Here is a 15016-nt window from a genome sequence, read left to right as displayed (position 1 = left end):
ATTACACAAAGTAAAACTATTTCCCCATGGTATTTCTCCCTCCCACCCCACCCCCCACTGTTCCTCTGATATTCTTGTTAACTGCTGGAATTAGCCTATCTTGCTTATCACCATGAAAGGTTTTCCTCCTTTCCCCCCCCTGCTGCTGGTGATGGCTTATCTTAAGTGATCACTCTCCTTACAGTGTGTATGATAAACCCATTGTTTCATGTTCTCTGTGTGTGTGTATATAAATCTCTCCTCTGTTTTTTCCACCAAATGCATCCGATGAAGTGAGCTGTAGCTCACGAAAGCTTATGCTCTAATAAATTTGTTAGTCTCTAAGGTGCCACAAGTACTCCTTTTCTTTTTGCGAATATAGACTAACACGGCTGCTACTCTGAAACCTAAGAATATCCTGGTACTGATTTCTCCTCCATAATCCGAAAATATGGACACATCGTCAAGGTAGGCGACTGCATATTCTCCTAATCCCGCTAGGAGACCATCTACAAGTCTTTGGAAGGTGGCGGGTGCATTCCGCAACCCAAAAGGAAGTACATTAAATTCATACAGCCCGACATGTGTGGTGAAGGCTGACCTTTCCTTGGCGGATTCATCTAGCGGTACCTGCCAGTACCCCTTGGTTAAGTCCAAGGTAGAGATGAACTGGGCCCGTCCCAGTTTCTCTAAGAGTTCATCTGTGCATGGCATTGGATAGTTGTCTGGGCGAGTTACAGCATTTAGCTAACGGTAGTCCATGCAAAAACGTATCTCCCCATCTGGTTTTGGAACTAGAATCACTGGAGATGCCCATGCATGAGTATTACCTGTGTCAATGGAGTGGTATGCCCATTCAGTCAGTCCTGGGGTGGCTGAGAATGTCGGCACATAGCTAATGCACAGTTCCTGGATTTGCTGTCGCTGCATACGCCCAAGGGTCATGGAGAGGTTCACCTCTTCCACACCACCAGCACTTTTCCCTTCATAGTAGACACCTTCAGGCCACTCAGCATCATCTCCTCCCTGGGCTGTAAACTGACAAACCTTTAATTCTCTGGAATAAAAGGGCTTTAGAGAAGTAATATGGTACACCTTAGGCTTTCGGTTGGAGGTGGGGAATGCTATGAGATAATTAACAGCTCCAAGGCGCTCCTGGACCATGAATGGCCCTTCCCACGATGCTTCCATTTTATGGGCTTGGAGGTCCTTTAAGACCATAACCTGGTCTCCTACTTTGAAGGAACGCTCTCTGGCATGTTTATCATACCAGGTTTTTTGCTCTTTTTGAGCACCCTGTAGGTTTTCTTTAGCAAGGGCTAGAGAGGTTCGGAGGGTGTTTTGTAGGTTGGTTACAAAGTCCAGAATGTTAGTTCCTGGAGAAGGTGTAAATCCCTCCCATTGCTGCTTCACCAACTGTAATGGCCCCTTAGCCGCACGGCCATATACAAGTTCAAATGGTGAAAACCCTAAACTGGGATGTGGTACAGCTCTGTAGGCAAAGAGCAACTGCTGCAACACTAGGTCCCAATCATTGGAGTGCTCATTTATGAATTTACATATCATGGCCCCCAAAGTTCCATTAAATTTCTCCACCATGCCATTTGTTTGATGGTGATAAGGAATGGCAACCAAGTGGTTTACCCCATGAGCTTCCCAAAGGCTTTCCATAGTTCCTGCCAGGAAATTAGTTCCTGCATCTGTGAGGATGTCAGAGGGCCAACCTACCCTGGCAAAAATGTCTGTTAGTGCCTGGAACGCACTTTTAGCCCTGGAGTTGCTTAGATCTACTGCTTCCGGCCATCGGGTGGCGAAATCCATGAAAGTCAGTATGTACTGCTTTCCGCTGGGTGTCTTTTTTGGAAAAGGACCCAGAATATCCACAGCTACTCGCTGAAATGGAACTTCAATGATGGGGAGTGGCTGGAGAGGGGCTTTAACCTGGTCTTGGGGTTTTCCCACTTTTTAGCATACCTCACAAAACCGGACATAGGTAGAAACATCCTTGCCCATTCCCTCCCAGTGGAATGACCTCCCCAACCGGTCTTTGGTCCTGTTCACCCCAGCATGGCCACTAGGATGATCGTGGGCTAAGCTCAAGAGCTTGACCCGGTACTTAGTTGGAACTACCAACTGTCTCTGAGGATGCCAGTCTTCCCGATGTCCACCAGAAAGAGTTTCCTTTTATAAAAGTCCTCTTTTTACAAGAAACCTGGATCAATTAGAAGAGCTGAGAGGTGGTGGGTTGCTCCATGCCGCCGTCCAAGTTCTCTGGATACTTTCATCTGCTTCCTGTTCGGCCTGGAACTGTTTCCTTGATGCTGGAGACATCAGTTCCTCATTGGATTGTGGACCTATGCTTGGTCCCTCTGGAAGCGATGTAGGAGATGGGGCTGTTTCCATTGACTGTGAACCACTCTCTGCTGGTGCACTATGTTGGGGTTCAGGCTTCGGCTGAGCCTCTTGTGTAGGGTTATCAGCTGCTGCTGGTTCAGGTTCAGTGGGGCCCTCTGGGGTTGGGGTTGGAAGTACTGGATTCAGTGCTGGCAATGGGTCTGGTGCTGGTTTTTCCACCGGTTCTGGTTCTGGGACTGGCTCTGTCTGGGTCTCTGGGATTGGATCCACTACTGGTGTTGCAGACATTGGCCTGGGGTCCGGGTCCATCACCTCTGACCAGGTCCTGGTAGAAGTTTCCGTAACAGAGCTAGGCATGACGGCTGGTTTCGTCTGGCTGCAGGTGACCATTCCCACCCTCTTGGCTGACTTCACACAATTGGCCAAGTCTTCCCCCAACAGCATGGGGATGGGATAATCATCATAGACTGCAAAAGGCCACGTTCCTGACCAGCCCTTGTACTGGACAGGCAATTTGGCTGTAGGCAAATTGAAAGAGTTGGAAGGGTTGAATCGTCACTTGGATCTCTGGGTTGATTAAATTGGGGTCCACTAAGGAAGCATGGATAGCCGACACCTGTGCTCCAGTGTCCTTCCATGCGGTGACCTTCTTCCCGCCCACACTCACAGTTTCCCTCTGCTCCAAGGGTATCTGGGAGGTATCTGGGCCTGAGGACCTCTGGGGTGATTCCAGTGCAATGAACTGTAATCTGTTGGGGTTCTTGGGGCAGTTGGCCTTTACATGCCCCGGCTCATTACATTTAAAACATCGTCCAGTTGACGGGTCACTGGGGTGAGGTGGGTTGCTGGAGAATGATGTGGCGGGATGATAAGGTGTCTGGAGGGTTCCTTGGGGGGTAGATGGGGCCTTGGGCTGCCCCCGGTAGTAGAGTGTGGTCTGAGGGTATCCCTTCTGGTATCCGCTCCAACTGCGACCAGTTTTTTTTTTTTCTGCCATCTCCACCCATTTGGCTCCAATCTCCCCTGCCTCGATTACAGTTTTGGGCTTCCCATCTAGGATGCATCTTTCTATTTTGTCAGGAACACCCTCTAAGAACTGCTCCATTTGCATTAGGAAGGGCAAATCTTCTGGAGATTTAACACTTGCTTCTGATATCCAGGCATCCCAATGTTTCAGAATGTGGTAGGCATGTCGGGTAAATGACACATCTAGTTTCCACCTTAGGGCTCTGAACCGCCGACAGGAATGCTCAGGTATTAGCCCCATTCTGACTCTCGCCTTGGTTTTAAACAGTTCATACTGGTTCATGCGTTCCTTAGGCATTTCAGCTGCCACCTCAGCTAAGGGTCCACTGAGCTGTGAGCTCAGCTCTACCATGTATTGGTCTGTAGAGATGCTGTACCCAAGGCAGGCCCTTTCGAAGTTTTCTAAGAAGGCCTCAGTATAATTGCCTGCCTTATAGGTGGAGAACTTTCTGGGATGGGAAGTGGTACCTGGAGAAGGATTGCTACGGTTTGTTGGTATATTCTGCTGAGCCTTTACCTTCTCCATCTCCAGTGCATGCTTTCTCTCTTTTTCCTTCTCCTCCTCCACATGCTTCCTCTCTTTTTCCTTCTCCTCCAGTTCTTTGTCCCTTGCCTCCATTTCTTTGTCCTTGGCCTCCATTGCTCTCCTGTGGGCAGCCACTCGGTGTTGTTCTGCCTCTTTCGGTGTCTCCATTCTGGCTAACTCCAATTTGTGTAGTGTCTTGGTTTCTGTCATCTTTACCTCTCTGTTTTTTACTAACTTTACACCCGAGGGTTAGAAATAAAACAAACAACACTTGGCTTGTAAAATTTTGCTGTGCTGTAATAGGATTCTTATATTCTCTGATAGTGATTGTCAGCCTACAGAAAAATCCCAAAAAACCCAAAAACCCCTAACACCTTTGGCTCCAGGAAAATAGGCAGAAAACCCCTCTAGTTGCTCTTAGGAAAAAAAAAAAAAACTTCAGGTCTCTGAAGACTTGTGAATTTCCCTGCAGGAGGTTAACTATCCTGCCTTTAGGTAGAGAAAACTCCAGCTTACAAAAGACAATTCCCTTTTGTCTCTGCTCTGGCCTCAAAGCAGAGAGAAAGATTCCAACTACTTCCAACTGGAAACCTGCTTTCCAGCAGCCCAAAGGAAAAAAAAATTCCCTTTTAAAATCTGTGTTTCTTGTTCCAAAAATCTCAAATTGATCTCAAAATGATTTCAAGTTAATCCCACCGGTATGCCACCATGTCAAGGTTCCTTCCCCACTCTGAACTCTAGGGTACAGATGTGGGGACCTGCATGAAAACCTCCTAAGCTTAGATTAAAACTTCCCCAAGGTACAAACTATTTTATCCTTTGTCCTTGGACTTCCACTGCCACCACCAAACGTTTACCTGGGTTTATTTTTGAGAAAGCGTTGTTTGGAAACGCCTTTCCCCCCAAAATCCTCATCAAAACCTTGCACCCCCCTTCCTGGGGAAGGCTTGATAAAAATCCTCACCAATTTGCATAGGTGACCACAGACCCAAACCCTTGGATCTTAAGAACAATGAAAAAAACATTCAGTTTCCTACCAGAAGAATTTTAATATAAGAAACAGTAAAAAGAATCACCTCTGTAAAATCAGGATGATAAATACCTTACAGGGTAATTAGATTCAACACATAGAGGATACCTCTAGGCAAAACCTTAAGTTACAAGAAACACACAAAGACAAGAATATTCACTCTATTCAGCACAGTCTGATTTCTCAGCCATTTAAAGAAATCATATTCTAACGCATCTCTAGCTAGATTACTTATTAAATTCTAAGACTCCATTCCTTTTCTGTCCCCGGCAAAAGCATCACACAGACAGATCCTTTGTTTCTCCCTCTCTCCAGCTTTGAAAGTATCTTGTCTCCTCAGTGATCATTGGGTCAGGTGCCAGTGAGGTTATCCTAGCTTCTTAACCCTTTACAGGTGAAAGGGTTTTTCCTCAGGCCAGGAGGGATTTTAAAGGTGTTTATCCTTCCCTTTATTTTTATGACAGGCCTAGTTTTAGAAAGCACTAGCAAAGTCAGTGACCCGTTTATAGTGCTCTGTGTACCATACACTGAAATGCCAGTGCAATACTTATATTCCAATTGATTTGTTTTATAATTATAGGGTAAACATGAGAAAGTCAGCCATTGTTCAGTAATAGTGGGCTGTGACACTTTTGTATTTTTGTGTCTGATTTTGTAGGCAAGTGGTTGTTAAGTGAGGTGGAACTTGGGTGTACCCAAGGTAAATTGGACTCCTGAAAGAGGTAGAGTAGTCTGGAAAGGTTGCGAACCACTGGCTTAAGGTAACCTTATCCCAGTCTCTCTGCAACTACAGGGGAAGGAGATTTCTGAGCAGATGGCTCTTTAATCTAGCAGACAAAGGTATGACAAGAGCTAATGGCTGGGAGCTGAAGCTAGAGAAATTCAGGCTAGACTCATAGAACCATAGAACTGGAAGGGACCTCAAAAGGACCTCAAGTCCAGTCCCCTGCACTCATGGCAGGACCAGCACCATCTAGAACATCCTTGACAGGTGTTTGTCCAACCTGCTCTTAAAAATCTCCAATGATGGAGATTCCACAACCTCCCTAGGCAATTTATTCCAGTGCTTAACCACCCAGACAGTTAGAAAGTTTTTTCTAATGGCCAACCTAAACCTCCCTTGCTGCAATTTAAGTCCATTGTTTCTTGTCCTATCAGCAGAGGTTAAGGAGAACAATTTTTCTCCCTCCTCCTTGTAACAACCTTTTAGGTATTTGAAAACTGTTATTATATCCCCTCTCAGTCTTCTCTTTTTCAGAGTAAACAAACCCAGTTTTTTTAATCTTCCCTCATAGGTCATCTTTTCCCAGACCCCTAATCATCCTTGTTGCTCTTATCTGGACTCTCTCCAATTTATCCACATCTTTCCTAAAATGTGGTGCCCAGAACTGGACACAATACTCAGTTGAGGCCTAATCAGCACATAGTAGAGTGGAAGGATTACTTTTCGTGTCTTGCTTACAACACTACTACTAATACATCCCAGAATCAGTGGTGAACTGGAGCTGGTTCGCACCGGTTCGCGTGAACCGGTTGTTAAATTTTGAAGCCAGTTTAGAACCGGTTGTTAAAGGGGTGGGGAAGCTCAGGCGGGACGGACAGGATCTGGCCCACGGGACCGTCCTGGCTGTCCCACTTGAGCTCTTGGCTGGGGAGGATCCCATGTGAATTTGTACTGACCCAGCGGCACTCCAAGCCTTCGGAAGTGGGTCCTTCACACGCTCCGGGTCTTCGGCAGCATTTCGGCGGCGGGTCCTTCAGTGCCGCCGAAGACCCGGTGTGAGTGAAGGAACTGGTTCTTGAGCTTCTGGCAGCTCATCGCTGCCCAGAATGATGTTTGGTTTTTTTGCAACAGCGTTACACTGTTGACTTTAGCTTGTGATCCACTATGACCCCTAGATCCCTTTCTGTAGTACTCCTTCCTAGGCAGGACTTCTGTAATTGTGATTAGCCATTGGAGCAACTTACCTAAGGAAGTGGTTTAAGGAATATTGATGTAGCGCACACACACCGACATCAGGGAAGCCATACAGATGGTTATAAGCAGCTGGCCCATGAGAGTACAAGACGAAACATCAACCTATCTCACTGTCAGGCAAAGAAATATATCAGGAACGTAAAAAAAACCCACAAAAAGATGAGGGGAAGTGAATGCAAACAGAATTTCAGTGAAATGCAGATTGACACAGCTGTAAGTGGTTGGACTGGAATAGCCAATAAGGGGCAGCAGAGGGTAAGGGATATGGAGAAGGGGCCTGGTTTTACCCTAAGGTTTAGCCTGAGAATGGCTTGGAGGATCTGCTGGGCCCTAGTGTCCCATCTCCAAAATAGGCTAGTGCCGTACTGTGATTATTTCAACAAGCGCCTAAGGGCCTTATGGAGGATTAGTCAGGATTAGGGTGACCAGATAGCAAGTGTGAAAAATTGGGACAGAGGGTGGGGGTAATAGGAGCCTATATAAGAAAAAGCCCCAAGTACGGGGACTGTCCCTATAAAATCGGGACATCTGGTCACCCTACCCAGGATGGGCATGGAAGTGTCCCTAGCCTCTAAGAAAAAAAGAAAAGGAGTACTTGTGGCACCTTAGAGACTAATAAATTTGTTAGTCTCTAAGGTGCCACAAGTACTCCTTTTCTTTTTTGCGAATACAGACTAACACGGCTGCTACTCTGATCCCTAGCCTCTGTTTCCCAGAAGCTGGGAATGAGTGACAGGGGATGGATCATGTGATGATTCCCTGTTCTGTTCATTCCCTCTGGGGCACCTGGCACTGGCCGCTGTCGGAAGACACGATACTGGGCTAGATGGACCTTTGGTCTGACCCATTATGGCTGTTCTTATGTTCTTATGCCTCCATAGGGAGCCTGATGGGTGCTTTAAAAACAGATAGTGACAAAGGCTCACTACCCCCAAGAGATTACTTATGCAGCAGGGAAAAGCAGACCAGAAGTGGGAGGGAAAACAGATGCATAGAAAGCAGAAAGGACTTGCCCAAGTTCATACAGCCATTAGTAGCAGAGTCAGGGAGTCACCCATAGATTGTCGGTTCTTTAGGGAAGAGACTAGACTGTGTGTTTGGGTGTCTACACCCCCTCAGCACTACTGCCAATAATGATAAAACCCATTAACTGTCTGCACTGAAGCTCTGTCCCCCAGGCCAAGTTGTTTTCCTATGTTCTTGCAGAGAAAGGCAGGATGAGAAACAATAGCTGGACGTTACAGACAGACAAATGTGAAATAAGTAGGCTTGGCAGAATTCAGTTTTGATGGATCCTGTCCATGGTTATTTTTAAGCATTTTTAAAATTATTTTATCTATTTGTACAAAATTAGTAGTGGGAGGGTCAACATCGCATGTGAAAATATAAAAGATCAATATCCTTAAATTAAACTATAGTAAGTTCTCAGGCAGAATTTTCCTTACTTTTGTCTATCGGTAAATTTCAGTTTTTATGGATAGAAATATTTGTTCATTGGTTTGTGTGTGTGCATGGGGAAATTGATGTTTACTAACATTTACCAATAAAAATCTGATCCTTCCAAGCTCAGAAATAAGACCTACAGTTTTGTTTTAACAGTGAAGGCGATTAACTATTGGACTCAACTATCAAGGGACGTGGTAGATTTCCCATCTCTTGAAGTCTTCAGATCCACACTGGAGGCTCTTCAGGAAGATGTTTTAGCCATGCACAAATTATTGAGATTAATACAGGGGCTACTGAGAGAAATTCTCCAGCCTGTGTGACATGGGTGATGAGACCAGATGATCTAAGGGTCCCTTTTGGCCTTAAACTCCCTGTTTCAGAAGGTGTCAGTCCCTATCATTCATTGTATAAAACTAACCTGCGGGGAAGGAATTGCATCCGGGTGTTCAGCTTTGTCCAGAGCAGATGGGGTGCTAATAGCAACCTTGTGGTTAAAACACAAGGCCGGAGCCTGGGAGATCTAAGACGTGAGTCTCATTGTTATTAGTGGCCTGCTTTCCCGAGGGACACCTTGGCTCCGATCAGCAGTGTCCTTGTTCTCATTTAGTATCACCCCTCCTGTTTTTTTTATATGGGAGGTGCTGAGACTATGGAGAAAAGTAATAGCATAAAGCCCTCAGGCAGTGGCTCTCCACCTTTCCAGACTATTGTACCCCTTTCAGGAGTCTGATTTGTCTTGTGTACCCCAAAGTTTCACCTCCCTTAAAAACAACTTGCTTACAAAATCAGACATAAAAACACACAAGTGTTGCTGAAAAAGGGCTGACTTTTTCATTTTTAACCATAAAACAAATCAATTGGAATATAAATAGTGTACTGACATTTCAGTTGATATACCCCCTGGAAGACCTCTGCCTGCCCCCGTGTACCCCTGGCTGAGAACCACAGCCCTAAGGAATGTAACCCCAGTAGTTGCAGCAATAGTAAAAATGGACAGTCTGTCACCTCACTTCTTATTTTGTGTGAGACACTTTATCCTTCTACACAAAACAGTTTTGTCTTCATAAAAAGTACATAAGAACGTAAGAATGGCCATACTGGGTCAAACCAAAGGTCCATCTTGCCAGTGTCCTGTCTGCTGACAGTGGCGATCCCAGGTGCCCCAGAGGGAATGAACAGAACAGGTAATTTAGAATTAAGGGCCCAGAATAGACAGGGGCCAGATGACCAGTGGCTGGAAATCGGCCTAGTACCATTGGAGTCAATGGGCCAGACCTGTAGCTGGGTGAATTGATGTTGTTACAATAAACTCAGTGGTGCCAGATCCCCAGCTGGTGTAAATCAGAGTAGCCAAAATATGGCTGCTGAGGCTCTGGCCCGCCGCTGGCTGTGAAGCAGACAGATCCGCAAAGCTGCACAGCTGTAACTAGAGTTTTAAGGAGCTGTGCAGTGTGTTTTCCTGTTGCTTGGTCAAAATGTTACCACGTGATTTCTGGTTCCCATTGAGGCTCGTTAAAAAACTTGCAGTTCCTCCCTGCTTTGACTTTTTAATTGTTGCCTTTGCTCCCTGCTTGCAAAGTGTGTAATCCCCAGGGCTAATTAGGGAGAGCTTTGAATTAATGTCCCTATGGGGCTTGTTAGCCACAACAGAAATGTTGGCAAATAGTGAGTGTATGTTTGGAAAGAGAAGGGAATTGTAGCTAAATGAAACCCGGCTGTGTGCAGAGGGGAGCTAAGCCAAGGTGAGACATTAGCAAGGCCAAAAATCCCTGGAGAACAATTACAATGTAACAAGCAGAAGCAGACATCTAACACCAGATCCCCACCTGGGGTAAATCAGTCCAAGACCGGTTGAGTTCAGTGGGACTCCACTGATTTACTCCGGCTAATGAAATGGACCCGGGTTCCATGGAGAATTTCTCCACAAAAATCCCTCACAAATGGATGCTAAAGACAAGTACAGAGTGGCACATCACAGTTAAACACCCTGTGACAGCCAGATGGCTCATGGGTGGTCTGGAAATGGGATACGGGGCCTTCCCCCTCTTGGGGGCACCAGCTCCAATCCGGTCCTAGAGCAGGGAGACGGGCTGGCTTGGGTGGTGGTGCAGGGTGGGGAATGGGATATGAGGCTTCTCTACTCTAGGGGCAGCTGGCTCTGATCTGGACCAAGGCCAAGGGGTCTAGCTGGCTCAGAGGGTTAGGAATAGGATATGGGGCCTTTCCCCATTAAGGGGTGCCACCCCAGCTCCAATCTGGCCCCGAGCTAGTGAATATGGGAATGGCATATGGGGCACTGGCTCCAGTCCACTAATGGCCGAGGGTCATTAGCGCAAAGGGGCTATTCGATTGGCTCAGTAAAAATATCTGGCAGTGGCCCACCCCACTCCCAGGGCACATACTAGTGGAAACACTGAGACATTGGGCACCAGCTCCCAGCCCTGTTGTATTGCTTGTCGGAGGTGCCAAGTGTCAAATGGGGCAGTGATTCTGAACTCCCTTCCCGCTCCTGGTGCTGACCCTGCTGGGGAATGGCTCTGAGTCCCAGTGTGATGGTGTGCTGCAGGGAGTGAGGTGGAGGTTCAGTAGGGGGCGCTGGCCCCTCGAAGTCGGTGCTGACCTCAATGCCCCAGTGTGGTGCTAGGGGACATGATGCACGGGGAATTTCCCTCTTTTGGGTTAAACTTGAAACCAACTCTCTGCTACTAGTGGCCTTGTCACTTTTCCTTAGAGCTGGTGTCCAGCCCAAACTCAGACTCAGTTTGTCTCATTCTGCCTTCTTCTGTTCACTCTTTTGGTTTGAACATGGTACAGGGCTCTTCTTCCTCTACTGTAATGTGCCGTTATAGTGCACTGTAAAACGGCCACAGTGTCCCACCTCAGAGGTGGCTACCCTTCAAAAGTCAATAAGGTACCTCACAGGTGGGTTATATAGTTAACATTTTCCAAGCAGTTTAAAGTCTTTGGGTGAAAAATCCTCAGGACTGGCAATCAATCCAGCTATGATTAATCATTACAAAGAATCAGGCTACAACTGGAAATACTGTTTAAAGTATTGCACAGACTTTCTACTGAAAAAAAGTATCCGTTTTTCTTAACATTCAGTATCCAATAAATATAAGACAGGATTCCATGGGGAAGAAATGTACTGCAGTCATTATTATAGCTAGTTTTCAATACTTTTCGTATGAGTGAGACAAAATAAGGGAGCTCGATCAATAGACGAGATATTGTTTGCAGTGTCGTATCCATGGTGGCCCCAGGATCTGAGAGAGAAAAGGTGGGTCAGAGAACACCTTTCATTGGGGCAACTTCTGTCGGTGGAGGGGACAAGCTTTTGAGCTAGACAGAGCTCTTGCCCACTTCTGGAGGAGGAAACCAGAATGTCACAGCTAAATACAAAGAACTTTGGCCCAGATCCTCCCATTGATTTCAATGATCTGAAGTTTTATTATTGCTATTTTCCAGATACATCCGAAATAAGTAAAAGAATAAAACCCTAAGGAAGATAACACAGCTGCAGCAATAGTTAAAATGGTCAGACTGTCACTTCTCTTCAGGTCATATGTTGTATGAGATACTTTATCATAAGGGGTTCACACATGTTGTTGGAGACCACTTGCAATGAAAAAAGAACAGGAGGACTTGTGGCACCTTAGAGACTAACAAATTTGTTAGTCTCTAAGATGCCACAAGTCTTCCTTTTCTTTTTGCTGATACAGACTAACACAGCTGCTACTCTGAACCCTGTCACTTGCAATGAAGCGGTCACTTTTAACATCTCTGCAGGCATAGGACTAAAGAAATTTAGTCGGCACCACATTATGTTACAAAATTATTGTAATGAGCAATAAAACCAGGGTCTCTGGTTGTTGGGATTCCTTCCAACACCTGTTCCACTTGGCTGATCCAGCCCTGGGAGAGCACTTCATCCAGTTCCCTGAGGAAACTCACTTCTACTCCACATCTCAGCACTCAGGTCCCTTTATTCAGAGTACAGCAAAGTGACGCTGAGTTGATCCGACTCATCTCACCCCACCCCACTGATGACATGTCTGAGCAACTCACAAATCTATCATGGATTTAGCCTCCCAACAACCCCAAGGGAAGCAGAAAAAACAACATTAACTGTCCAAAAAGTTGATTAATGCAGGATTCAGTGCAGCCACTCGCCATGCACAGGGCACCCTTAATTCTGCAATAACAGAGATTTGGGATAGTTAATTTCCATGGCTGTGTCAATCCCAGCACAATGCTAGACGCTGAACTAGTCCATCTCCATGCCCATGAGACACAGCAAGGGGACTGTGATGGCTTGTCAAGTGAATGGTTTGAATCATGGCCTGCCTTTCTCTGACGAGTTATGTCAGCCCACAAATGGCTGGGTGGGGGCAGACCCGGGGCTGTGATTATGTGTACGCGGCGATTAGATCCTCCACTGGTTTACACTGTTACAGGGAAACTCAGCTGGGAGAGTTCAGGAGCCTGAGACACCTCCTTATTGACTCCTCCACCTTGAAAAACTACCACTATTGAGCTCAGACTGTGAACAATAATCTAGATGCTGACTGGAGAGCTTTTGCTAGCCTCAGGGAATGAATGGCATTGAAGAAGACAACCTACTAAAGTGGCCAGATAGAAGAGAAATTTTGGCTGGGCTACCATAAGGGTCTAGGAGAACCCTGCACTCATGGGAGATGGGAATCTTGTGTCCTTAGGTTTCTTTGCAAGTCTCCCAGGATTTGGATCTATCTTATGCAGAGAAAATGTTTGTCCACAAACCAGTTTCCTCAAGGCCTTTTTCATCTCCTTGTTCCTCAGGGTGTATATAAAGGGGTTCAGCAGAGGGGTGACTGCAGTATAGAATACAGCCACTACCCCGTCGGATGCTTGACTCGAAGAGGGATGCAGGTATATGAAGACTGGGGGCCCATAGTACAGCAGCACCAGGGTGAGGTGGGCGCTGCAGGTGGAGAACGCCCGATGCCTCCCTTGGGCCGTGCGGATCTTCAGGATGGCGGAGGCTATGTAGGTATAAGAAACGCAGATGAGCAGGAAGCAGCTGGCCACCACTGCCCCAATGTTGGCCAGAATGACGACTTGATTGGCGGCTGTGTCGGCGCAGGCCAGCTTCAGCATGGCAGGGATGTCACAGACGAAGTATTCCACGTGATTGGGGCCACAGTAGGGCAGGCGAAAGGTCAGGAAGGCCTGGATCATGGCATGGATTGAGCCGGTGAGCCAAGTGCCGGCTGCCAGCCACAGGCAGGTCTTTCTGCTCATCACCATGCTGTAGCGCAGGGGGTGGCAGATGGCCAGGAAGCGGTCATAAGCCATTACCGTATAGAGGAAGCACTCAGTGCTGCACAGAAAATGGAAGGCGTAGAGCTGCGCCACGCAGCCGCCAAAGGAGATGGCCCTGCCACCGGGCCCCACCAAGCCAGCCAGGACCTTGGGCACGGTGACGGAGGAGAGGCAGGCGTCGAGGAAGGAGAGGTGGCCAAGGAAGCAGTACATGGGCAGGGCATGGAGTCGAGGATCGCAGAGCACAGTCAGCAGGGTGAGGGTGTTGCCCAGCAGGGTGAGCAGGTAGAGCAGGAGGAAGAGGAGGAAGAAGAGAGAGGGAAGCTCCCTGGTGTTTGGGAGACCCTCCAGGATGAATTCTGTCACTGGCGTTTGGTTTCCTGGCTCCATCTGCTTCCCCCCTATGCAGAGCAACAGTAGCTACAGCAGCGCGAATCAGAGCAGAAGTTACCTCAGTATGTGTCTGTCTGTCTCTCTCTCCCACACAGTTCAATGGAGTAGCATGCCACCATAACTCAGAGGTCCTTTCACACTAGTCTCCCACCGGCCCCTCGTCAAAGCACAGCGATTATTCATCCCCTCCGGTAACTATCTAGACCCCATGACTGTTACATGTGAGAGCCTCAGACTTTTAAATGTATTTTTTCCTCAAAATGCCTCTCCCAGGGTTTAGCATCCCTGGATTTATAGCCTATGAGCTGAGGCACAGAACAGCTCAAAGACACACAGGAAGTCCGCATCAGAGCAGGAGATTTAAACTCAGGTTTTTCAGATCCATGGCTAGTGACTTCACTGCTGGACTGTCCTTCCTCTCATCTTGTCTCTTCTCACATCATCTGTGAACAATGTCCTGCTAATGTAGGTAGATAAATAGCCTGATTACCAGTCTGTCACCTCCTGACCAATCACTATAGATAGATAGATAGATAGATAGATAATCTATCCTATACACACCAATCTTGTCTCTTGCACATTATCTATCTAGCCTGGTTCTCCTCTTGTCACCCATCATCAGCCTGCTGGATGCAGGAAGGGCATGCTGGAGAGATGCTGAGTGTCACAAACCACTGAACAATGCTGGAAGCTGACCCTGTTGGCCCGTGTGTCTATTGCATGATTTCAGTTCCAGTTCCAACACTTGCCCACGCAGGAAAGTCAACGTCCAGAGTGCCTGCACAGATGACAGCCAGCATGAAATCAGGGGGTTGTACAAAGCAGGAAGGGGGGTATCCTCTCCTGATCAGGGAATGAGGTGATCCCAAACTGGGAGAGGTTAGGGAGAAAGGACCCACTAGAGGCAGGTGAACTCTTAGCTGCCCTCTGTAGGGTTTCTTGTACCGTGTGGTCCTATGAAAGAGCTGGTACCAGAGCC

General features: G+C 47.0%; 1 protein-coding gene across 1 annotated transcript; it reads right to left on the bottom strand.

Moving 5' to 3' along the window:
* Nucleotides 1–9353: 9353 nt before the first annotated feature.
* LOC119841802 (olfactory receptor 10S1-like) lies at nucleotides 9354–14034 on the bottom strand. Its single transcript, XM_038369456.1, has 2 exons — nucleotides 13123–14034; nucleotides 9354–9380 (listed from the first exon to the last, which is right to left on the bottom strand). Exons 1-2 carry the CDS (start codon nucleotides 14032–14034, stop codon nucleotides 9354–9356), a joined length of 939 nt encoding a protein of 312 aa, XP_038225384.1.
* Nucleotides 14035–15016: the final 982 nt, after the last annotated feature.

The sequence above is a fragment of the Dermochelys coriacea genome, chromosome 13 (assembly GCF_009764565.3).
Source record: "Dermochelys coriacea isolate rDerCor1 chromosome 13, rDerCor1.pri.v4, whole genome shotgun sequence".
NCBI lineage: Eukaryota > Metazoa > Chordata > Testudines > Dermochelyidae > Dermochelys > Dermochelys coriacea.
This window is presented reverse-complemented; position numbering and strand designations above follow the sequence as displayed.

Bases quoted from the DNA above. Each gene is read 5' to 3' on its own strand.
- LOC119841802 (XM_038369456.1), bottom strand. From the start codon at position 14,034: ATGGAGCCAGGAAACCAAACGCCAGTGACAGAATTCATCCTGGAGGGT. The intron at 9,381-13,122 runs GTTTGTGGACAA...TGTTTTGTGTAG, and splicing joins AAAAGGCCTTGAGGAAACTG to AAGGATAAAGTGTCTCACAC.